The sequence below is a fragment of the Octodon degus genome, unplaced genomic scaffold, assembly GCF_000260255.1.
Source record: "Octodon degus isolate 3935 unplaced genomic scaffold, OctDeg1.0 scaffold00060, whole genome shotgun sequence".
NCBI lineage: Eukaryota > Metazoa > Chordata > Mammalia > Rodentia > Octodontidae > Octodon > Octodon degus.
This window is the reverse complement of record NW_004524636.1, coordinates 7,443,328-7,466,774: the sequence shown is the minus strand read 5'-3', so window position 1 is coordinate 7,466,774 and position 23,447 is coordinate 7,443,328. Positions and strand designations below refer to the sequence as shown.

Below are 23,447 nucleotides of genomic sequence, written 5' to 3'. Positions count from 1 at the left end.
GTGGTGCTATGGGACCAGCAACACAGATTTAAGTCCCATAATCTAGGGAGAGGATGCCCTGCCATTGTACTATAAAACAAACATTCATTCAACTCACTTTTTCTTGCTGTCTTTTTTGGCAGTCTTCTCCAAGGCTGCCCTCCGTCTCAAGTAGTCATTCTGAATCTCATTGTACTTTGTAGTGTGTTCTTTGATCAGGTCGGTGGTTTTCTTGTGGTGTCTCTTAACCAGGTCTTTCATTTCCTTGTAGTGCTTCTTTTGAAGTTTCACAAATGATTTCTGTTGCTTCAGCTCCTCAATGGTCTGTGCTTCCACTTCTGTAACAAACGAGCATAAGAGCCAAGGAAGGCAAAAAAACAGACATCAGAGGGAAGGAGGAGCAGGAGGAGCAGCCAGTGTTGGAGAGCCACACTTATGTGACACGGCCACCTGCAGCTCCAAGGAAGAGCTTTCGTGTCACATGTATTTGGGATTTTGCCTGATTCTACCATTTGCTGACTTTATGATTGAGCTACCAAGTTTCTCAAACACTCAGTTTCTTCATTTGTCTTTTCTTTTTTCTTTAAGTCAAAGTTTTTGAGCCCAAGATGGGGATTAGGTGATTTACTGAAGAGCTCTCAGGGTCAGGGGAAAAGGGAGGCAGACAGGACAGGGGCAGCAGCTGGGGCAGGTATAGCTCAGCTGGCGCCTGGCTTCTGCCTAGTGCCAGGTTGGTCTCCTTATGAGGCAAGAAGGTCAGCGTCTTACAAATTTGGGACAACTACCAGGAGGCGGCACAGCTAGATGGGGCTTTTCTCAGCTGAGGGCAGTGTGGCAGGGAACGGAGTGCTGTGACTTGTCAGCCTAGCACCCACAGCACTGGCGGCTGTAAGAATCATAACCCACTACATTGCTGGGTTGTGAGGAGGATGATACAAGGGAACTTATTTTTTTTTCACTTTTTTAAATTTAATTTTATTTCATTTTGAAGAATAAAAACAAAAACAAGAACAAATAGCATAAACAAAGACAGAAGCAGAACAATACAGCATACACGTTACAGATTTTGAAATCAAGAATAACAAATTAACAATGGTTGTTATATTATGTATTTTTATCATCAAATCTGTTCCTCAGATTAACAGATATAAATATACAATATTGGACAAATCACTATGGAATTCAGCCCAGTCATCTTAGCCTTCCTAAAGGAACCTCTGGTAACAGCATTTGAGCCAGGATGCAGTCACCATTACCAGAGGCAGAAAACAAGGTAGAAAGTTCATGGTCCATTTCTCCAAAAAGAGAAATACTACCCAGGGACTTTGCCTAAATCCATCCATAGGTAATTGTGGATAAATTCCAATTATGGTAGAGGGCCAAAAACAAAGGGATTCAAGGTGGTACTTAGGCTTTCCAGTGTGGTGGGAAACCTCTTATCTCAGCTGTATAAGGCAGGAGGAGAGATGTCAAAGTAAAACTTGTGGCAGGGCAGGTTAGGGCCTACACAGTTTTTGTCATTTACTTCAGCCTACAAGGGAACTTATGGGGAGTGTTTCACAGTTCTGCCCTGGGGCCTCCACAGTGGCATCTCTAAGGGCCCTGTTCATGGTTCAGCCAGCACAGGCTTGTGCGTTTATCTCAAGCCTGTGTGGTAGGTAACAAGGTAACTGGAGGAAGATCCTTACTCTGATCTGCACAAAAGCACCAGCAGAGTTAGTGGACGCTTACGTGACTACACAGAATTGTTTCCAGTATTTTAGAACATGTTTACTATGCCAGCCTGACTTGGAGACACGCTGTGTTTCCCTGTCGTACTTCATCAGTGCTGGAGTATGCATTTTAAAAGTATGTTCACATTTCTGAAATCAAGACACGCCTTATGGCCACCCCTGGGGTATCACGCTGTCTCAGCATTTTTCTTCCAGCAGTACAGGAACAGCGGGGTGCCTGCCAACTGATGCCTTAATTTCAGTGAATTATCATTTATTTGGACCTAAATTAAGTCAGTGTTCGCATATTTCTATCCTTTGATCTGAACTTTCTGCTTCTGGGAATGAAAAAAAAATTCCCATAAATATTTACAACTGTCAAGAAATTCAAAAATAGTATATGCCATGAATAAAAACAGAACTGAATAGAAGATGATGTGAATAAACATGAAAATCAGAATAATAATTTATGCTCCTAAATGCTAAGGTCTATAAGCAACTGAAATAGGCCTCCTTCCCCTATAATGTGTCTATTCTCTTGACATTGCCTCTTTTTTTAAAGAAAGAAGTCACAGAAAGAACCAAGTATATTACTCAATGGTTTCCCTCAGGCCCAAATGGACTCAGTAAAGTTGTACAAAAAGTTAATACATTAAGGTAAGGATTCACAAACCCGAAGAGTTGCCGAATTTTTAACAACTGATTCCTATTTTTTAAACATAGATTGCAGCAAACCAAAGGTTGGATTCCTGATGTTGCAGCCTATGATTTTAAAAGTTCACCAAAAATACTAGTTTTTATTTTATTTTTATTTTATTTATTTATTTTTTTGGCTAGCTCAGCCTCCTGAGAGAGGGGCTGGCGCAGCATATGGTGCTGGCGACTGAACCGCAGTCCCCTGCGTCTGCCTAAGCTTGCCTATGCAGGCGCTTTAGACCACTAAGCTATCTCACCAGCCCATGTACTAGTTTTTAAAGTCAACACATGGCCGGGGATATAGCTCAGCAGCATAAGCACTTGCCTGGCAGGTGCAAAGTTCCGAGTTCGATTCTCGCCACCACAAATAAATACATACATAAATGAAGTGAACATATGAATGGCTGGTCCTTAGAGTATTCTTTAAGAAAACATTATGTACATTTATGAAAAGATGTAAATATCACTCACAAACCAGCCAGAGGTAATCACAGCTAATGTGTTGGCACAGACCACTGGGTCCTATCTGTGCAGTTTTGTGTTGTTATCTGTTCCTTTTCGTAAGAACCTTGTTGATTTATGTCTCCTACACTGAGTAGCTACTTGGAAGATAACAATACCGGTGTATTAGTTATTTATTCTCTTATTAACTTGTCATGAAATTTTGTCTTATTCATTTACTTTTATAAAAAGTAAAAAAGAAAAACCAGTTTCATAGTCTCCCAGGAAATGAAGTCTCTAAATCATTTTTGTTTTCTTTTAATATGCTCCTCAAAAAAAATTTCTATTATTTATATATGTCATGAGATTTTGATAAAAAATGCTTACATAAAAGTACATAAAGCATAAATTATGATTTAAATTTTACAGCCCTATGAAATTTCAAGAAGTTATCGTGTTCCAATAACCATCACTGAGGTGAAAAAACTGGAACGCTCCCCATGCTTGCCTTTTGGTTACCCCTCCATACGGCAGAGATAAGTCAAATCTGGCCTTTTGTGTTATTTGTTTATTTGGTTACTTATTTATTTATTTATTTATTTGGTACATGGTCTTCCTACACAGCTCAGACTCTTGTCGATCCTCCTGTCTCAGCCTCCCCACTGCTAGGATTACAGGCGTGCTCCACCACATCCAGTCTCAATGGCTGGCACAGTCCACCTGGGGTTTAAATCTGGATTTCTAACGCATAAATTAATTTTGCCTTGCTGTGCACTACTATATGCAGGTGAAATCATGCTCTTTAATATAGTTAAAGAGTCAGCTTCTTTTTCTCAGCATTAGGTGTGTGAATTTTACTCATGTTGTCATGTGTGACTATAGTTCATTCTGTCATTAAATCTTGCTCTATCTGAGGATACAACAAAAATCATACACCCATCTTTCTTTTGGTGGACATTTGGGTTGCTTTTAGTAAATACGAGTGTACATTTCTGTTATGTAATAGCTCAAGCATTTAAAAAAAATTTAAGACTGCATTACACACTGCCAATTAAACTGATGACAGCCTGTACCAATTTTGGCTCCTCTTGCAAATATAGTTAATGAAATAGAAAATAATTCTAAACTGTACCACAGTTCTTCAAAAGCCACATATTTTTTAAAAAAATACTTTTATTTATTTATTTATTTTGTGTGTGTGTGTGGCCAGCTCAGCCCACCAGGGGGCGGGGCTGGCTGGCATGTGGTGCTGGGGGATTGAACCGCGGTCCCTGTGCTTTGCTTGGCTTAGCTTGTTCTAAGTAGGTGCTTTAGACCACTGAGCCATCTCACTAGCCCAAGCCACATATTTTATAGTCACACATTCTGCATATCACAGACGTGGTTAACATCTATGGCACTTCGGGAAGACTTTTGCTGGATCATATTTCCAGTGGAAGACTATTCTTATATTCAGAAATAGATATCTTGTGAAAGCATATTTTTTAAAGCCAGTAGTGTCCTAAATGCCAACTATGATTTTGTCTCTGTGATTACACAGTATAAGATGGCCTACACTGAGACTATGTCTGTATAATTTACTATTATTTTTTAATGTATTTGGTTGTTGCAGGGTCTCACTATGCAGCCTGGACTCGTGGTGAGCCCACTTTCAGCCTCCCCAGCACCTCATCCTGGGCCAGCCCTGCCCCCTCCCCAGTGGGCTGAGCCGGCCAGAGTCCAGGCATAGTGGCGCACACCTGTAATCCCAGTGCTTTAGTCCTCTGAGCTATATCACTGGCCTCTGTCTGTATATTTTTTTAAAAGAGAAATATGAATCATGTTATTTCTGAGGGATAAGCTGAACTTTCTTCTACTTACATGATGCAATATTCAGCTCTCAAACTCCACAAGAGGAAAAGGGTAGTATTTACCTGTTAAGACGCTCTGAATAAGATCTTCGGTTTTGGCAGGGGCCTTCACGGAACCTAAGATGAAAAGAAAATAAATAATTTCTTTGATTTTTTTCTGTCAAAAAACTTTTTTGCAGCTGAAGGCTTGGCTCGGGGGAGCACTGCTTGCCTAAACTGTGTGATTCCCCAGTATTAAAAAAAAAAAAAAAAAAAAGCTTTTGATTTTATCTCTTTACATAAAATGACAAATTATGACTGAAATTTATTTACAGCAAAATTATTCTTGAAAAGTATTTGTTTGGCAAATTTGAGACACACCTAATTAAGTGTGAAATTATAAATAGACTATAGGAAGGGAAAAAAATCTAATCAAAATGATAAATTTGAGGGCTGGGGAGATAGCTCAGGGGTCTAAGTGCCTGCCTGCAGTGGGAAGCCCTGGGTTCGCTCCCCAGTAATGCATGCCACGCTGACCTCAGAACTGGACGTGCCGTGCTGGCCACCAGAACAGGGCATGGTGGCGCACGCTTGTAATCCCAGCTCTGGGTAGGCTCGCTACAAGCCTGAGCTGCATAGCGAGACCCTGTAACAAATAAATACATAAATAAATGATAAATTTAGCCAGAACAATGTTATTGCCATCTTTTTCAAAATCAGGAATGAATTTTTTTTTTTCATTTTTACAAAGCAAACTTACCCACTGGCAGGAATCACCTGCCTAACTTGTGGGCAAAGTTCATTGGTGGCTGCCAAACCAGGGAGCAGAGTATAAGGATGAACAGAACAGTTATGTAGCCTCACAGTATCTCCTGCAAGACAGCGGAGGGGAAGGTCGTGCACTTGCCTGGGGAAACTGCCTTCACAGAGTGACCAGACATTGCCTACAGCGGAGGGTGCACGTCATGCACCCCCCGACAGCTCACCCTGAGAAAAGCCTCGCATGTGTTCTGCAGTGGTCCTATAAAATATTTAGAACTTTGGCTTAATAATGAGAGAACAACTAGAAAGCTCAAACTGAACGACATTCTGGAAAATTTCTTAAGAGTATGAAGATTATGAAAAACAGGAAAACTTGAGCCACGAAAGCTGAAGAGGCCGACAGACACACACACTGCGGGGTCTAGGGTGGGAACTGGGGGGGTAAGCGGAATCCAGTCGAGGTCGGCAGTGCTGTGTGTGTGTTAAGTTGCAGATTTGATAACTGCATCATGATCTTACCAGGCGTTCACTTCACAGGATGAGGAGGATGTTTGAATGTTTTCTGTGTTATTTTAAAAAAGCTTTCTATAAGTTAAATGATTTTAAAATACAACATTCAAATAAGCCAAATGCCAGGATCCTCCAATTTCCCACTTCTCCTAGAAGTACAGGATTGTTTATTCCTTATTTAAATATGCGTTTATGTTTGAGAAGCACTTAACCTGTCTGTACACTGTATATGAGAATCTTTACCTGAAAATATCACTTCTTATTTGTGGTTAATCACCTTTTTACTATTATTGATTTCAGCAAACTTCCTGAGAGCATAGTTTCAGTTCAAGCGTGTTTGGTACAAATTAAATGAGAACTGTTCTTTTCAAAATTTCATCTCAGTTCAATCCCTGGTTCCCCCCCCCAAAAAAAAAAAAAAAAATCATCTCAGGCTGGGGATATAGTTCAGCAGCATAAGGACCTTCTGGCAAGCACAAGGTCCTGAGTTCAATCCCGAGGGCCAGAAAAAAAAAAGTTTCATCTCTTTCCCATGACGAACACCTCTCCTCTGCCCATAAAAAGCCTGCATCTTGTCACTGTGATGCCCTTGGATGGCAAGGGAGGGAGGAGGGAACACGAGGTCATGCCTTTGTGAAAGGGAATTTTTTCCCTTTTACCTCATTAACAAATTTCACAGAAAATTAGCAAGTACACACTCTTCTTCAGCGTTCTATGAGGTACAGAGGACACAGGCAGCAGGAGCCAGTCCCGGGAAGGACACTGTCTACTGAGAGAACTAGGGCACGCATACAGGAATTCATTACATAAACAGTGCAAGAATAGATGTCAAAGTGAGGTGCAGAGAAATCCAAGGAATGGCCTCAGTAATGAGCCATGCATGGGGCCAAGGCTGAGCTAGAGAAGAGAAAGGCAGGAGTGTTGGTGCCATTGGAAGTGTGCCCGTCCTGACTTCACGCTCCACTGCCTGTGTGGCCTGCAGCAAGGACTGCATCCCCTCAAGAACCGCAAGCTATTCTCTGCACTGTGGGAACAATAGCAGGATCTGCTTGCAGAGCTGGCAATGAGCTGGTCAGAGCTGAGGACCCAGGAAGTGCCTGGCACTGGGTGGACAGTCCAGGTTGCTAAAAATAAGCTGGAACAAGAAGGAGAGGTGTTCTTGGCAGAGATCTAGTGAAGCAGCACTGGGAATGGGCTTCTAAAACACTGCTGTTTATACAAGGTATAATAAAAATAGAGTGAGTGTTTAATGTCTTTTACATGTATAATGGTATAAGATACCTTGCCATCAGTCTCTGCAGTACACTGCTCTTCACTTCCAACAGACTTATCCCATCCTTCTTACCACTTTCTTAAGTAGTTCTGGAAGTTTTGCGAGCATCTGTAGTCACTCTGTCTTTGTTGTCCTGAATTATTTAAAATGTTTACCATTGACAGGCATTTTGACTCTGGAGAAGAGCCAGAAATCCTACAGTGCCAGATCCATCAAATGAAGTGGACAAGGGTGCACCTCACTCTTTTTATAAGCCTGCCTTGTGGTGGAATGGTACTGGGCGGCAGCACCAGTGCAGTCTGTTGTGCTTCATAGAGATACTCATGAAAGAAGACTGGCAGAACTGCTTCAGAAAGCAGCAAGAAGGAGGGGATAGGAGTGCTCAGTCTGAGTGCTCAACGTGAGCGGGGGAGATTAATGACAATGAGTCTTTTATTGTAATAGATTTTTAAAAAATTTAAATATTTACCAACTGTTCTGATTACACTTGGAAGCTGCTTGAAGAATTCTCCACAGCTCCTTGCTAGCTAATGGATCATAACCCACCACTAAGTAAAGACACAGATAATCTAGTGGCTTGTCTATACCAGCAGAGCCAAATGATGAGCTCACATGAGTTCTCCCATCATGAATGAATGAATGAATGAATGAATGAATGAATGAATGAATGAATTGATTGACTGATTGATTCACTGATTCATTTATCCATTCATCCATCACACAGACCACCATGCTTTCTACCAGCTACTGCCTTCCTCCTTCGAGGGTGCACTGAAGCCCAGGGCTCGTAGTCTTGTGAGGGACCTTCCAGTTGTTACCTGGAGCTGGCTGGCTGTGCAGAGCCTGGGAGGGCTGTTTGGGTGCCAGGGACGTAGTGTGATTCACTCCATTTTCTGCTGGAGTCGTCCTGGCTTCACTAGGAGCCTCTGATGGTGTTTCCCCAGGATCAGCCTGAAATAACAAATAAGCGCGTTTTTTATGGTTCTCTTATTCCCTTCCTAAACCAGCAAGGGTATATGTCACAGCATTTTCGTAATGCCTTGGCATCTGCAATGCCATTTTGAAACAAACTGGAAGCAAGATAATTCTATTATTGAACCATGATTGTGGAAGTGCATTGTAATTTGGACCTCGTTCTGTGCGCGCCTTTGGGTAGCTACATCCTGCACTGCTTCGGGACCTAACCATACGATTTGCTGTTGACAAATAACAGAGTAGAAAACTTGATGCACACAGAGGGCTGAAAGACACTTGCAGTTGCTTTACTTTTTCTCTGAGCTCTGCTATAGCAACAGGTCTGAGAAGCCCTGCAGGGGAAAGTGGGAGTCATCCTGGCCACGCCGCCCTCAGCCTGTCTCTGCCAGGCACTTAACACGAGTGAGCGGCTCAGACCTCTGAGCATGGTCCAGATCAGCAGAGCTGCGCTGCTGCACCAGTGATGCAGGACACATAGTAAATCATGTGAGCAGCCACAAGATTTAGGGAGGGTCTGTTTCGCAGCAGTCACTAGAGTACAGAGTTTGGAGCAGGATTTGCCTGGGTTTGGACGCTGGCACTACTACGTACTTCGCGTGCGGCGCTGGACAAGTAATTTAATTCTGTTTCCTTGTCTGCACATGCACCAGGGAGCATTGTATTACTATCTTGTAAGGTTACTTAGCGGATCAAATGATTCCACATCATAAAGTGCTTAGAATGCTTTCCGTCATACAATAAATATATGTGTGCTAAAAAATTATATAAAACATTAAGGTCATACAACACTGCCCGTGAATAACAAGAACTACATCAACACCTATCAATTCTACTCACTTTAGCAGCTATCCCACTATTTAGAGGAAACAAGTATTAAATAAATCGAATAAAGGCTGAGCCTCATAAAATAATTGCCTCACTAATTACTTGCTGTGTTAGTTACTCTGCTTTCATTGCTGGGACAAATATCTGACTCCCAAAATGAAGGAAGGAAAGGTTTATTTAGCTCACAGTCAGTGGAAGTTTCAGTCTATACTCAGCAGGCCCCAAGACAGGGTGGCACACTGCAGAGAGTAACTCCTTCAGGGCCTGCTTAATAGCTCAGCGGATTAAAGCACCTGCAAGTGCATACACAGGCAGTAGTTCAATCCCTGGGCCTGCTGTGCTGGCCCTGCCCCTGGTGCATGCTGAGATGGGGATTGAGACTGGACATGGTGTCACCTGCCTGTAATCCCAGCTCTTAGGAGGATGTAAACAGGTGGATCACTCCGTAGTCTGATCTAGTAGTGAGACCCTGATCACCCTGTAGACCCTTCCCCACCAAAATAAATAAATAAATAAATACAAAATAGCTCAATAGAATAAGTGCCTGCCTGGCAAGCGCAAGGGTCTGAGTTCAATCCCTGGTTCCGCCAAAATAAATAAATAAATAAATAAATAAATAAATAAATAAAAGTAACTCCTTCAAGTCAGTGACAAAAAAGCAGTAGAGCAAAGGGAGTGGCAGCAGCTCAGGCAGCTAGCTAGCCTCTCTCCCCACTTTACACTTATGCAGATTACCTGCCCCAGGTGCAGCATCCACACACACAATAATCAATCACACACTCCAGAAGCCGCCCCATGACTGCACAGGCTTGCGCTTGTGGCTTTGGGGGGACAACTAGCCACAAACTATAACACATGCTGTCAATGATGCTTCTTAAAACTCGACATGGCCTGTGGCCTTTTATTAAAACTGCCTTCCGAGTCCAAGCAGGCCTTGTTGACAGCTGGTTTAACCCAATATTGCACTTTGTGGTACACCCATAAAATACACGGGGAAACTCGCTTTTCCTTCAGGCATGCCTGGAGCCCAACACTGTGACACTTTTCCGTGTAATTACAGAGTGGCTGGTGCTATAAGAGCATTTTTTTTTTTTTTTAAAGTCACAAGGTCAGCGGAAAGAATGGCCCTGGTCATCGCTGGTGGCTTCTAATCTGTCCCCAAAGCGTCTGTAAAATCAGAATTCCAAACTGCTAAAAGAAACTGCACAACATACTTTACGCCACAGTTCACCCTGCTTGTGTATCAGGCATGTGCAGTGCTGGGCACACGCTCCATGGCCAGCAGCTGGGCTGGGTGGACGCAGCCAGCTACCCAGCGAAAGCCACGCAGCCGGCACACCTCGCCGCGGTAAAGCACGCCTACCTCATAGCTACAGGAGCGAAAGGGCCAACAAAACTCCTTCTCCTGCTGAAAACACTCTGCAGAAGGCCATGTCCGTGAATTAACACTAAACCTCACTCTAACTACTTGTTTCTAAGAGTTTGGATAAAATAACCACAAAATCATTTTGCTTAGTATCTGACCAGAAATTAGGATAGAAACAGAAGAACCAGAATGTGTTTTATCAATGTAATTAAAAGTTTTGTTCTAGGATCCAACAAAAAGCATTTCAAGAAAAGATGAGTCAGAAGCCAGGACTTCAGTTGCCCTAAGTAGATTTCACTTTCTTGAGAGCAAAAGCACACAATAAACCACAAAGGAAGTAAGCCCCTGCCCTCTAGTGGCCAAATGAAATCATTGCGCTATATATTTTTTTCAAATCATGGCAACTTTGACTTTCAAAAATTAAGATTTTATAAAAAGAATTTGAAACTGTACCAGTTTGAAAGTGAACAGAACCTTAGGGTTTAATTATGAAAATCAGTAAACTCATAATTAAAACATATTTTTAAATAAATTTTATCCTAGGAAAAGACATATATCCTGATTAAAAAGAAGTCTATCCTGAAAGTGAAAATTAAAATGAGGATAAAGCAGTAGAGGCCAAGTATTTCATGAATTTGGTTCAGTGGATAACATGACAAGTAAAGTATCCATCGAGTACCAACCGTCTGACTGAGGTTTTGGGGTACTGGATTATCCCGGCTTTGTCAGGGTCATCTAAAATATTCAATCCCTTACAAACTGCGGTACAGGGTTTCAGGATAAATCCTGAGGGGATTTGACTGACCTGGTGAGGTACAGAAGTGACATTTCTCGTTACACAGGTCTTGATTTATCTTGTTCTTAACCATTCAGCAGAGAAGCATAAACCAGTATGTAAAAAGTAAAGCCAAATTAATATGCTGAGCTGTAAAAGGCTCAAGTCAACAACTTCTGACATTGCCAGTCCTACAGATAACCAACTACTATTATGGACTACTGGACTATATTGGAATATTTTGCTGAGTTCATGTACCTACAATATTTAAATGGCAATGGAATACCCATCTCTGACAAAACTAAACAAAAAAAGTGGGTATAAATGAAGGACCATTTTGTATCTGTATATACACAATAGGATAGATATACAGCTACTTTCTCTTAATCCAATGAGAAGAAAGATTTACACTAATAGTTTTTGCACAGGATATCATGTCTGCATCTGGTACTATGAATAACCATTATGAAGACAACAGTATGCAATGTATTAATTATTGTAACTGTCCTATTAATCGGCTTTGAAACTGTCTCATTGCTATTTGGTTCTTAATAAAATTAATTTTAAAATAAAATAAAATATTCAGTCCTTTCCTTGCACCTGGCTAAGGGGACAACATCATGATTTGAACACCACATGGGTAAGGGACAAAGGCACCAGTTTTTCCAGAATATTATATGGCAGACTGGTAACTTCATGCTGCAGAAATACAGTCCACTCAGGGCTGACTGGGCAGTGCCTGTGGCTTCATTAGAGCCAAGCTTTCCAGAACAGGTGTACAACTTGGACTTTGAACTCCTGTTATAGAAACTAAGTGAGAGAATAGGTCTCCCTCACATTTTTAAGCCAGTCAGAATCATTCCTGGAAACCAGGTCCTAGGGTGTGTATTCTTAAGAGGTTAGGAGTGAAGTATACTGATTTTTGTAATCTAATTTGAAGAGCATCAAAAATAAGAGGGATTAGTCAACAAATACAGGAATTTCTAGGCAATAAAGTCTATACAACCGAATTTGACTTAAGGCATCCAGGTGATAATACATGAATGTTCATTGCACAATTCTTTTCATGCTCATGAATGTTTGAATGGTTTAAGAGTCTGGCAGGGTGAACCACAAACAAAAGACAGCCTTAAGTAGCTGGATTAATTCATATTTTGATTTCAGTTGTTTTTGTTTTCTTTTTAAACTGCTTCATAAGCATCCAGAAAATGAAATTATTTTGGTGGTGTATTTTCAATAGTACTCAAAAAAAAAAAGACTTCCAGGAGTAACTGGAACATGGGTCCAATGATCTCTTAACACCACCGGGCTGCTAAATCATCTTTTTTTTTTCTTAAAGAATACAAAATGGAAAAAAAACATTAGAAATGATACAAAATATCATTGGAATTGAACAATAGTTATTGTATTGCATAATATTATCTTCAAATTAGTTATTTAGGCTACCAGATACAAACTTGCAGGATTGGTTTTTAAAAGTTGTAAGAAATTAAAAAGAAAAAAATTAAGTATTAGCTGCTCTTTTCAATAGACTAACAGAAATCAGTAGTACAATTATCCAAACTATCCTGCACATACATAAATATATATATTTTTCCTTCTTCCTTCTCCTCACCCCACTTTTTCCTTCCCACTGACCAGACTCTTTCCCTCTCACAGTATCTATAGTATCTTTCAGATTTTATTTAGTCTTTCAGGGTCTCACACTAGTGAGACAATACAATGTTTGCACAAGTGGGTCTGATTTATTTACTTATTAATGGAGTTTTTAGTTGCATTCGTTTACCTATGCAAGCCTCAAGTTTATTTCTTTTATAGTTGAGTAATAATACTCCATTGTATAAAAATATCACATCTTTTTTATCCATTCCTCAGTTGATGGGCATTTGAGTTGTTTCCAAGATTTAGCTATAACAAATTGTGCTGCTATAAACATGGGTGCACATATATCACTGTGGTATGATGTTTATAGTTCTTTTGGAAAAATACCTAGGAGGGGAAGAGCTGGCTTGAACAGAGCTTCCAATGCTAGCTTTTTGAGGAATCAACATACTGATTTCCATAATGCTTGTAACTAGCCTGCACTCCCACCAACAGTGAAGGACGGTTCCTTTTTCCTCAGAGCCTCTCCAGCATCCGTTATTGGTTGATTCCTTGATGATAGCTATTCTTTCTGGTATAAGATGGTATCTCAGTGCTGTTTTAACTTGCATCTCTTGAATAACCAATGATATTGAACATTTTTTCATACATTCATTTGCCATTTGTATTAAATCATCTTTAAAACATCAACACTCACATGGGATCTCTGTGAAAATATGAATACCAAATGTGCATTTATTTGCGTATGTGTGAATTTTTAATTTCAGTTTCTTCTTCCAGCTTGTACAGTCTACAAATGCATCTGATTTTGCGTATATATAATATATGCAAATGTATAAAGTATTCATTTGGATATGCAATAATGTATATGGATAGATAGATAGATAGATAGATAGATAGATAGATAGATAGATAGATAAATTGCACTGGCACAGTGGCTGACACATGTTTGGGTTAAAAGAACCATTGAATGAATGAGTAGAAGAATAAATCTATACTTAGTTTCTTGTGGATGCACAACCAATATATATCCTTGTTTTGCAGAACCAGGGATTGAACTCAGGCCCTTGGGCTTGCCAAGCAAGTGCTTATTCTACTGAGCTATCTCCCTGGCCCAATATACATTCTTTCAGTGGTAAAGTCCTGAACGTTAAGAACCACGTAAATATTTTGCTAAAATAAGAAAAAAATGGAAGAAAAACATTTTTAAACATTTGAATGAGTCAATGAATGGAAAAATGATGCTACACTTTCGGTTGTCGATAGACAGAGAAAACAATCCACATTAGACCCTTCATTGCAGTAAGTCACTTACAAAGCTAGGAAAGGGTAAAGCTCTGCTATTTTATAATGTATTACATATAGTTGTCCACTGGTATCCAAGAGGAATTGGTAGAACTGCTTCCAGCAACCCCTGAAATCTGCAGATGCTTAAATCCCATATAGAACAAGGGTACAGTATTTGCCTATGACCTGCATGTACCCTTGTGCACATTTCTAATCCTCTCTTCATTATTTATTACATCTAACATAGCATAAGCACTAGGGAAAGAGTTTTCATGGTGTGTTGATTAGGGAAGGGTGACAAGCAAACAGTGTCTATGTCCCGTAAAGATGCAATTAAAAGACTTTAAAGTCCACGGCAGGTTGAATCTGTGAATTGTGCAACCCACAGAAACAGAATTCAATCATACATTAAAGTCCCTAGAGGGGCTCAGGAGATAGCTCGACAGTCTAAGCCCCTGCCTGGGAAGCATAAGGAGCTGGTACCACAGGCAGTGCCGGCCCCAGAACCCTGGGCATGCCACGAGGGCCTGGAAATGATGTGGAGGTTTATGCCTGCAATCCCAGAGCTGGGGCGGCTGAGACAGGAGGATCGCTGAGTCTGAGCTGTGTAGTGAGACCCTGTACCAAATTATTAATGAATGAATTAATTAAAAAGTAAAAAGTAAACGAAGTCCCTAGAGACTTTATAGAAATGTTTTGTTATAGTTTTCACAGACATCAGCCAGGACACACCTTAGGCTTCCTTTTCTGAAAAGAAAGTACACCCAACACTCTTGAAACTCATCCTGTGGCAATGTATCATTGACATTAATTGTGCCAAATTATTTCCTAAGTCCCCGTGGTCCATCACTCACAGGACAGATTCTGGATGGTTCCAGGGGAGAGTTTCACCCAGAGCCCTGGTTTCTGTGACTAAGCTGCCATGTCATGGTGGAAAAGTAATGGTTGCCATCTGAGCAGCACCATGCCGGTGTACACTGGGCCCCACAGCAGTGACTGGCCCTGTGTGGTCCCTGACCTGTGGCAGCAGCACTGTCAGCTGCCAGGAAAGCGAGTTACCAGATCCACTCCAGACCTACTGACTTCCAACCCTAGGAACTGAGAGCTTCCGTCTGTCTTTTAAGAAGCTGTCCGGATAATCCTGCACATGTTTTTTTTAAGCTCAAAAGCTTTGAGTTAGGGACATGGGCCTTGTCCAGGTAATAGATAAACTAATCAAATAGAATTTACATATATAAAGCATTGCACCCAAAATATGGTCCATGGGCAAACAGCCTTGGCAGCACCTGTGCACAGGATTCTAGGACCTGTGCAGACCTGCTCAATCCAAGTCCGAGCTTCAATAAGACCCCAGGTGACAGGGATGCAATGAAAGTGTGAGAATATCCACTCCAGGTGCTAAATACGCATTTCCCAGAGTTTAAAAAAATAGAGCAGGTTAAAAAGCTTCGTCATGGGGCTGGTGAGATGGCTCAGTGGTCTAAAGCACCTACTTAGAACAAGCTAGCAAAGCACAGGGACTGCGGTTCAATCCCCCAGCACCACATGCCAGCCAGCCCCGCCCCCTGGTGGGCTGAGCTGGCCACAGACACACACACACACACACACACACACACACACACACACAAATAAATAAATAAAATTAAAAAAAAAATAAAAAAATAAAAAATAAAAAAATAAAAAGCTTCGTCAAGGATCGAGAGTCATGTTTTTATGTTCTCAAGCATGGCAAGGATCACAATACTCAGGGTTCTGGGTTTGTCACTATTTTACAAAGATGGATGGAAAGCCTCTTGTTATAACCCACCAATTTTTTTTAATTGTCACGGTAAATATTTGTACGAAAAGTTGAATAAAACTACGGCCTCATTTTAAACTCAAAAGAATGTATGTTCTCCATATGTTTTAAAAGATCTTAGTTCTTCAATTTATTAACCATTGATGATTATTATTTACTTTTATTAATAGTTACTAATAATTACTTGTAGCTATTGTTATTAGCAAGTCTTTCTCCTACTATAAGTTAACACTTACTCTTCTAAAAATAGTGATTACTCTGTACTGCTTTTATCCTGGGTGGTCAGTCGAGGCACCTTGTAAATGCTCAAGGTGTAGAAGCCAGGAATAAAAAAGAGGCTGTCATTGTTTCAAAGGCAAACTTTGTGTTCATACTTTACTGGAGTATACATATAATTCCTCATGTAGCAACCAGTGCAGTCAGTGACTGAGTTGCAAGACTTTAACTTGGTATTTATTTATTTATTTATTTAGCGGAACCAGGGATTGAACTCAGGCCCTTACACTTGCCAGGGAAGCACTTATTCCACTGAGCCATCTTCCTGGCCCCTAACTTGGTCTTTAAAGCAGAAATGTCTATGTTTTAAATTTCAAGGACATTGAAATTTGTATGAATACAGTGTAAGGAAGGGAGAGAGGCTTTCTTTCTCTGTTTCTGCTGCCACTGCCCTCCCAATTTTCTCTTGCTGTTTTGCTATTTTCTGCTACAATAAACAGCTACTCTCTGCCACATGCCATTATGCCTTGGAACTAGTGGAGTATGGACTGAAACCTCCACTAATGTGAGCCAAATAAACCTGTCCTTGCTTAATTCTGCATATTGGACATTTTGTCCCAGAAATGAGAGAAAAGTAACTGACACAAAAGAATAACTGTAAAGATATGTGTACATAGGAAATATGCTGGGAGACACAGCTTAAAACTGTTAACAGCATCTGAGGGCCAGTGAAGGACGCTGTTATTTCCTTGTTCACCATGTTTTTACATCTTTCTATATGACTTTTATTTAGAGGAATAACCAGAAAATTGTAAAAACTCAGGTGAGGTTTTTAACTGCACAATTTCATTAACCTTCCACCTTTACTTATCATTTTTAAAATGATCAAGCACATTCAGCAATTTAAATTTTATTGTTCCCTTAACTGGCAACTAATACTCAGATTCTGTGTGTAATACAGGTGTAAAATCTGAATAGGTGTAATATCAATACTAAGCTGTGTATGATCTGCATAACGTTCTTTCATATGATCTGAGGTAAATCCTTATTGCTCAAACAGAGGGGGGGAAATTCAAATTTCCCACTTACTTTGTTAGCAAATTACCCTATGAAGATAGCTTATTAGACTGTTAAAAACCTGGTAATATTTTGTAGTCCTGTTGAAGTCTTCAGTTTTCAATTATAAATGACCTTTACAAACAGCACACCAGCAAGGTGTGGAGGCCCACATCTGTCACCCCAGCACTCAGGAGGGAGGCTGAGGCAGGAGGATTGCAGTAAGTTTGAGGTCAGCTTGTGCTACAAAGTGAGTTCAACACCAGCCTCAAGTGCATAGTGAAACTTTGTCTCAAAGAAAAGAAAGAAAGATGGAAAGAGAAAATGAAAGAAATAGCACACTAAAAAGATCATACTGAAAAAAGACTTCGGTGGCCAAAATAGTGTCCCCAGTGTCTGCCATGTCCTAGATAAAATTTCCTTTTGAGAAAACCACAGCTACTTATTTTCAGTGGCCTCATTGAAATAAATGAACACAGTTTCAAGTCGAAATAAAAGGCACGCCGGTGCTCAAAGGCATGAAATGATTCACTCCCAGCACTACATAGTGAGAGCAAATAATTTATTTTTCTTGAGTTCTAAAAATGAGGCCAGGGAAGGGCTTAGACAGTTCAAGGGGGCAGAGGTCATCAAATTTCCTCTATGAGACTAACACAGAGTCTGTGTGATTTAACACCTCTAAAATTATTTCTAAAACTGAAACTATCTAAGCATTCTCTAAGTTTAAGCATGATTACTCACTTTTAAAAATACCCTCTAATTAACTTAAAGGAGAACAAAAATAACAGTGACCTGAAACTCTACTTCTCTATATTTTTGTGTCCCTATAGGGTTCTATTGTCCCCAAATGGCTTTTAGATAAGTGACGCCTAGAATACAGACAAGGTTTACAAAAGGATCCAGGGTGCGAAGATATCTACCATCTGAAAGGACCTCAAGACCCATTCCTTACAGCGGCAGTGTCCTCGGCACCAGAGGCATGGTCTGAGGTCCTCAGTGAAACACTCCCTGGTGACACCTTCTACTGCTGAAATGCAGAAGTGTCTGCAGAGGTTCTCCTGATGAGAATGCTTCCTTCTTGGAGACAACGTGGACGGATAAGAAGGTGAAACATGACTACTAACAAGTGAGCATCCACATCATTGTACCTGAAAATCCTTCACTTTTCTTTCTGTTTCTTAGAAAATAAAATATAGTCCAATGATTAAAAAGAATCCTAGTTCATAGAGAACTCTGTACAATGTGATTTACTTACAACTATGTAAATTATCTCTACCTTAAATTGTATTTTATTACATGAGTTGCAATAATACATCAACTGAGGAAAGAAGGTAGAAAGAATTTTCGTTTTTAGTGGATTCCAAGGGAAAGGATCTAATTTCACTTTGTGGGAGCAAAACAAGAAAATCAAAGAATTCTGTAGTGTAAATCTTTTTAGAGGATGTGGAAAATTAAAAACAGCATTATTATTTCTGAAGAAACAGAATTGAAGATATAACCTTGCCTAAGTGCTGGTTCCCGAGGAACATAGAAATGCAGAAAGAGTGCTCATGCACATTTCCTGACCAAGCAGTGGGCGTGGCTTTTAGCTCTGTGGAACTGAACATGGAGACTCTGGAGCACGTGATTTTACTGAGCAAATACTCTCAAGAAACCATGGGGAAGGAAGGAAAGCAAGGGAAGACCAGCTGAAATGCACCTCAGGGTCTGGCCTCCACTCACCCCACAGTGAAATGCAGCAGGAAGCTGTCCCACCAGGAGCCAGGCACCTCAGGGCTTCTCCCCGGGTCTGCCTCATGGGGCCTGGGCCGGCCCGAGGGGAGTAAGCGGTCAGTCACCCCCAGCACAGCGGTGCAGCTTAGCCCCTGCCAGGCGGGTGGGCAGTGAGGACCCCCAGGGCAGCCCGCGTGGGCTTCGTGCAGGGAGCATGCTGTGCGGAGCGGCTGACGCTGGAAAGCACTCGCGCAGGACGAAGCCAGCCCGAGGACGGACGTGGGCCCTCCCCGCATCCTGCTGCTCAGCCTTGTTCACTGATTGATCAGTAGAGAGTCTGAGCTTCCTAACCTCTCTAGGGTACGAACAAACGATCTACTGTTCACGGACAGTTGCTCTCCTCCCTCAGCTGTTTATCTCTTGTCTGTGTACATTCTCACTGCCCTTCCTTTCCGGGGTACAGCAAATGCTGAGCGGATCCCTACAGCACACCTCCGCCTACAGACGCCATGTCTTAGTGGTTGCTTGGACCTGTTCCCTTGCTAAATGCAAGGACTGGGCCTGAGTATTTTTGTTTTATTTGCCTGCCCCCCGTACACCCTAAACATAGATGCCTCAGGTACCAATAACCTTGAAGTCTATGCATTTATGTCTACTGAAATTCTGACTGCACAAAAGTTCTGTATAAACCCACTTATTGTATACTACAAAATATTTACGCAAATTTCCGGTCTAAGTTTTATCATACAGGATGCTGTGCTTACGGGTGCTATGGTTTATAATGCCTGCAGTATAAATAAGAGCTGGAAAATTTGACCCTTAGGTTAAATTGTTTCCTTTCTTTCATTTCATTTTGTCTCATGTCTAATAAACTCACCACTTTGAATGAAGCTTTTCTAAAATTCTGTACAAAGAACAAGGTAACAATTACAGATGAGCTCAAAAATGTGTTAACATGGGGTTAAAAGATGGAAGCATTTCAACTATCAAGCAATTGAGGGTTGGTTCCATAAATTATAGTAGAGCTATGTGATAAAAGACTCTAACCTATTAAAATTCATATCATAGAGAATATTTAATACATAGAAAATATTTGCAACGAGTGAAAATAAAAGTTTCAAACAAATGGTGACTATTGCCCCTTTTGTGAAAGTTAGTAATTGCGCATAAAGTGACTGGCAATGTAGACATCACCATATTAACAGTGATACCTCTCAGTGGCTTGGGTGTTTGAATCACAAATGTTTCTACAGTTATCTTTTATCGGTTTCAGTTTTCATATTTCCCATAATTAGCCTGAGTTACTTTTATTTTTATTTTTCGTATTTCGGACAGGGTGTACAGGACGTACAGGGTCTCACTGTGTAGATCAGACTCGTAGGGATCCTCCTGTTTTCAGCCTCACAAGTGCTGGGATTACAGGCATGCGCCACCACGCCCAGTCTTAATCACTGTCTCAGCCTCTGGGGGCAGGGCCAGCAGGGCAGGCTCAGGGATCCAACCCCCGGCCCCTGCATCTGACTAAGCAGGCACTTTAATCTGCTGAGCTATTTGGCTGGCTCTTCTGAATTACTTTTAGAATAAATAAAAGGTAATTTAATAAACATTACTAACTTTAACAGGCTTGTTTTTAGGCATAGTTATCCAAACAATTTTCAAGGTGTTTTCTACACATCCAATTTAAAATGATGTGGGAACCACTTTGAGATCCTATAAATATAAATAGTAAACACTTTAGGGCCCATATAATGTATAAGGCATCAATCATTGTACTAGGTACTTTGTGTAAGATATCACAAGAGGATTTTGAAAACCTTTCACTTTAATATAAAAAACAAAGGAAAATGCTAAATGACTTGATGATTAAATGTCTTTTGTTTTACTGACATGACCACTTTTTTTGACATGGCCACTTTTAATCAGTGTGAATTCATCCAGAAATACTTGCAGGAGCAGATGTACACTGCCAAAGGTGACCGACCACAAGACATCGTGCTGAGAAATTTGGTCGATCTACTAGGCCCTTGGTGACATGACACTGATCTTCATGAGTGTGGTCCTGATGTGCTAATTCTTCTTCTATAGTGTGATGTTACTTGTGATAAGTCCACAAGGAGCTGTGGAAGCCACGCTTAATGCCACGCACCAGCTCGGAACACCCGCCTACCTCTTTCTTTACTTCTTCTTCATCTTCCAGTGTCAAAGCAGCCAGCTGTTTAGCTCTCTGCTCCATGAGGTTCACATACCGAATTGGGTTTGATAAAGCTTCAATCACATCTAAATAAGGAAGAGACATTTTGATCAAAGGTTCTGGAGGTACTGATTACCCATTATCCACTGCACCATCCATCCAACGGTTCATTCATTCATTCATTCATTCATTCATCCATCAGTCTACTCACTCATTCTTTCACTCACTTCACTTGGCATTCAAGGCTCACTCTCCTGCCTACCCACATAACTATCCACTCATCTATGCAACATTCTGGAAACAGAAGAGTCAGGACTTTGCTGAAGGTCAAGAATACAGAAAAGAGCTTAGCTCTGAGCCTCAAACTGGACAGAGTACAACTCAGGATGCTTCAAAACTCCAGATTCTGTAGCTTCTTCTTGGAGCTCCCATCCATCCCAGCAATGACTCCCCCCGCCCACCACCACACACACACATAAACAAAACACTTTTCTTATTTGGCCCAAATAGTATTTAAGGACTTAAGATATCTCACATAAAAAGCTTGCTTTTCAGGCTGTTAGATTAACCAGAAGACTTAGCAATAGACTTCACTTGCGTGGTGGTGGCTGTGTGAGTTGGGGCTGTCATCTTGGTGCAAGGCCTCCATCACCTCTCCAAGCCACTTGCTATTGTAAGCATTTAAATTTAGAAATCCTTGTAGATGCTATCACCAATTAATTTCTCTAAGTTTATGATTTCATCCACAAAAAGGATTAGAGTTCTAAGAACAGTTGAAGGCAAATCACTACATAGGTATAGATAGGAAGCAGTGGTAGCAGGTAGCATTGGAAAAAAAGTACTAAACCTATAGGAATTAGAGTACCCAGGAGTATAGATCCACAAAACAGAGGTATCAGGATTCACATTTAAATCAGTTAAAAATAGACTCACAGAAGTATAAAACCTTACCTTTAAATACACATCTAAAATTAGAGGCGATTCTAATGCTGCTCTCTTCCCTTTGCTTGGTCATCTTCCTTCTACAAATACACAGATGAGCCCAGACAGAAGTGCCCTTTTGGGGGAGGGTCTTTACCTGCATATGTATCTGGCACATAATCCTTCACTTCTATGTAGACGAACACAGCTGGCAGCATCAGCGGCTGATTCCTTTCATTTCTCAGGCAGATGTAGTGGTAGCCTAGGGGTGATAATGGTACCGTACATCACATATTCTCTTTATAAGGTTAGTTAGAGCTAGGAGCATCTCTACAATGCAAGCATTTATTTTAAGTGCTGCTGGATAACAAATGGGTCACCTTTTCCTCATTTAACACATGGCTTTGAGTGACAAGGTATTTTCTTAATCAAGCAGGAAAACACTTTATTCTAACCATATTTCCAATCATATTTTCCCCCACAAAAAAAAACAACTCAAAACCACATTCCACAACTTTCATGATGGGTTCAAATTTTCTGCAGAATAGAATTATACAGGATGTCATCTCTCGATTGGGGGCTTAGAAAGCTTTTTTTTTTTTTTTGCTTTTGTTTGTTTGTTTTTTGGCCAAACTGGGGATTGAACTCAGGCCCTTGTGCTTGCCAGGGAAGCGCTTATTCCACTGAGTTATCTCCCCAGCCAGTTCGATTGGGGGCTTAGGACTTGCTCTGCTATAGCCAATGAGATGTTAGCAGTGTGGTGTATTTGTGGGTGCCACTGCCCCTCCTGCTTGTTTTTGTTTTTGTTTTTGAGGAACCAGGGATTTGAACTCAGACCCTTGCACTTGCCAGGCAAGAGCTTATTCTACTGAGCCATCTCCCTGGCCCACCCCTCCTGCTTGTGACAGGCCTGAACCTCACTGAGAGCTGATGCCCAGCTGTGCTGCGTAGCCCAGGTGAGGCTCTCCAGACCGTGCACTGTGGTTGGGACACCATCTGTCCCTGAAGAACTCATATGTGCCACGGTCATCCCTCAGTGTGGCAGCATGAAAGGTGATGGGTCCTCTAAAAGGTGGAGCTAAAAGAGGGCCCTTAGGGCACTGGTTTAAGCCTTCAGAAGGCATTGAGGAAGTCCTCGGTCTTGGAAGCTGGTTCTATTAAAACAGCGAGGCTGGGCCCATTTGGCCTGCTGGCTTCCTGTCTGACAAGGTGACTTTTGGAGTGGCATACACCTATTCCTGGTGTGATGTCACCCACACTTAGGTCCTCACCACAGGCCAAAGTGTTCGGGCAGCTGAACCTGGACTTCCTATCTCCAAAACTATGAACTAAACAAATAAACCTCTTTTTAAAAAATAAAGTGGCTTGCCTAGGTATCCTTGTTATAGTATTGAAACACAGGTTAATCCACATTGCTAGGCCACAAACTGCACCAGGGGCATGAATACCTATGTTACCTTTGAGATAGTTTGTTTACTATACTTATTATGACAAGAATTGATTAAAACATTATAGCAGGG

The 23,447-nt window shown here is 41.1% G+C and overlaps 1 protein-coding gene across 1 annotated transcript in view; it reads right to left on the bottom strand.

Moving 5' to 3' along the window:
- Plcb1 (phospholipase C beta 1) overlaps positions 1-23,447 on the bottom strand; it is a 784,962-nt gene that overhangs the window by 125,209 nt on the left and 636,306 nt on the right. Inside the window, exons 21-26 of the mRNA XM_023718574.1 lie at positions 22,849-23,005; positions 22,085-22,212; positions 20,983-21,092; positions 8,021-8,153; positions 4,742-4,795; positions 98-317 (exon numbers count right to left, since the gene is read on the bottom strand). Coding sequence (XP_023574342.1) covers positions 98-317; positions 4,742-4,795; positions 8,021-8,153; positions 20,983-21,092; positions 22,085-22,212; positions 22,849-23,005 — 802 coding nt within the window. The remainder of the gene's footprint in view (positions 1-97; positions 318-4,741; positions 4,796-8,020; positions 8,154-20,982; positions 21,093-22,084; positions 22,213-22,848; positions 23,006-23,447) is intronic.